Genomic DNA, 1,995 nt, shown 5'->3' on the forward strand with positions numbered 1-1,995 from the left:
GGGCCTTCTATCTACTCTGATCAAGTGATGTACGTTGCTATTTCATTTCAATAATTTTGTGAACTTCTTAAATAGTTGATTATTCAAATACTACCACTGGCAATCACATTCTTTGCTAAATATCGAACAAATCATTCTATGCTATCAGTGACCATATATTCATCCATATTATTGCATCGCATTGCATTCATGAATAAAAATAAATTTCAATTGGGTTGATTTATTACTAATCAAGCATTAAAACAATATCATTAGGAGCATTTGGAAATACAAGTACTTGTTGACTTCAGTTTGATAATATTTTGCAATATATATAACTTGTGGCACAGTAAATAAAGACCAGCCAGGCAGAACGACGCAGTGCTGCGTCCTCTATTGTAAAATCTGCTAAATATCTACTAAAGTACTACTATCAATACACCGGTAGATATGTTATAGTAGTATGCCTGTTTTGATTAAGGTAACTAATACATTTCATGTTTATTTCACAAGTCACAGACGAAAATTTACTGTATCATTTAATACGCAGGGACGTTTCCATTACTCGGTGCTTCTGGTGTGTACGACCTAAATTTAAATACCTTTGTTGAGGTCCTGCATTTTGGTAAGCATCCAATTTATCAGAAACCGACATCATAAAGGAAAGGCTAGTGGTACAGTGAAAGTTGCGATAAAATCGTGGTGCTGCAAAAGCCAAAAAAATACTTCTAGTGGTTAGTTGTGCACTTAAATCATGAAACTTAAATACTTTTTATCCGAAATTTATCAAGAAATAATAGGTTTGCAAAACTTTTACAATGGCTTTGAAAAAACCAAATTCATTCGATTTGACAAGATGACAGTTTAAAAAGAGGTAAAAATGGAAGATCACCTGGGTCGTATACACAGGTTGCACTTATAATGCACACGCGTTATTCCCATCAAAAACTCGTTAGCTTAATTCCATTCCTTTGATATTGTCTCATCATGAATTAAGAGAATCATTTATGACGTCTCATAACGCTACTTGTCCTCTGAATGTTGAGTTTTAATAATAAAAAACAAATTTGCCTACGTGGTACGGATTTCGCAGGATTGGTTAAAGTGATAAATCTATGAGACGGAATCCAAACTTTTAAATAGTTTAGGAAAGCAATGAGATTGATCTCAAAAGTAGTTCTTTATTTCGTCTGGGAGAGAATGTCTACGCTGCAACTTTAGGGGGAAATCAGCAGAGGGTGGCTTAAAGTTAAATCACTATGAAGCAGATCTATTGCCTAGTAATAAAGAAGAAAAGCAAATAGACTTTGCATTGTTTAAATTGGTATAATCAAGTTCTGCGCACTTCAGCAGCGTATGTTAAATCTCCTTCCTTTATAATAGTGAATATGCGAGGTTAAAAATTTAGTGTTCAAGCCTTTACCCTTGTTTTGATTAAAAACGCTTTTAAAATATTTATCCTTGCACGTTTTATCAAAATTTTGATTTTTACAATTATGTGCTGTCACACGTAAAAGCTGATAGAGCGCAAGTTGAAAATGTAGCATTAGCATTTATTATTTGACGGTCCCATTGTCTTAACAACTTAGTGGATACTAGTAGCATGTCCATTTTTAATATCTAAACATGAGCAATTCAACATCGTCTTAGATTTATAAAACTGACAATATAGGTATATAGAACGCTTGATGTTTTCAGTTTGACTAAAAAGAATGATATTTTTCTGAATTGTATTTAAAATAACTATAAACGTGTGTTTTTTTAAAGATAAACCTTTCAATCCGATCTTTTCTATTCTTAAAGTAAAGTGCGCAAATACTATTCTTTCATGTTCATTTAAGTTAGGGTTCAAAATCTGACGTCGTTTCTCGTTTAGCAGAGGTGTGCAAGTTGTTAATCAGAAATGAACTTTACTGACATAAGCGAAAACATTCCCATCCTTTTACTCATTTTATGTGGTTTCTGTGGTGTGGGTTTTTCACTGAAAGCGGTGCAGCTGGTGAGAGTGAGCCGCTG

General features: G+C 33.4%; 1 protein-coding gene across 1 annotated transcript in view; it reads right to left on the reverse strand. All coding sequences in view use genetic code 11, as the record gives it.

Moving 5' to 3' along the window:
* Positions 1 to 1,995, reverse strand: part of EGR_09339 (hypothetical protein) — a gene marked incomplete at both ends in the record, with an annotated part of 6,819 nt that overhangs the window by 1,250 nt on the left and 3,574 nt on the right. The window contains one exon of the mRNA XM_024498588.1: positions 582 to 684. Coding sequence (XP_024347019.1) covers positions 582 to 684 — 103 coding nt within the window. The remainder of the gene's footprint in view (positions 1 to 581; positions 685 to 1,995) is intronic.

Source organism: Echinococcus granulosus (assembly GCF_000524195.1).
Source record: "Echinococcus granulosus chromosome Unknown EG_S00143, whole genome shotgun sequence".
Lineage (NCBI taxonomy): Eukaryota > Metazoa > Platyhelminthes > Cestoda > Cyclophyllidea > Taeniidae > Echinococcus > Echinococcus granulosus.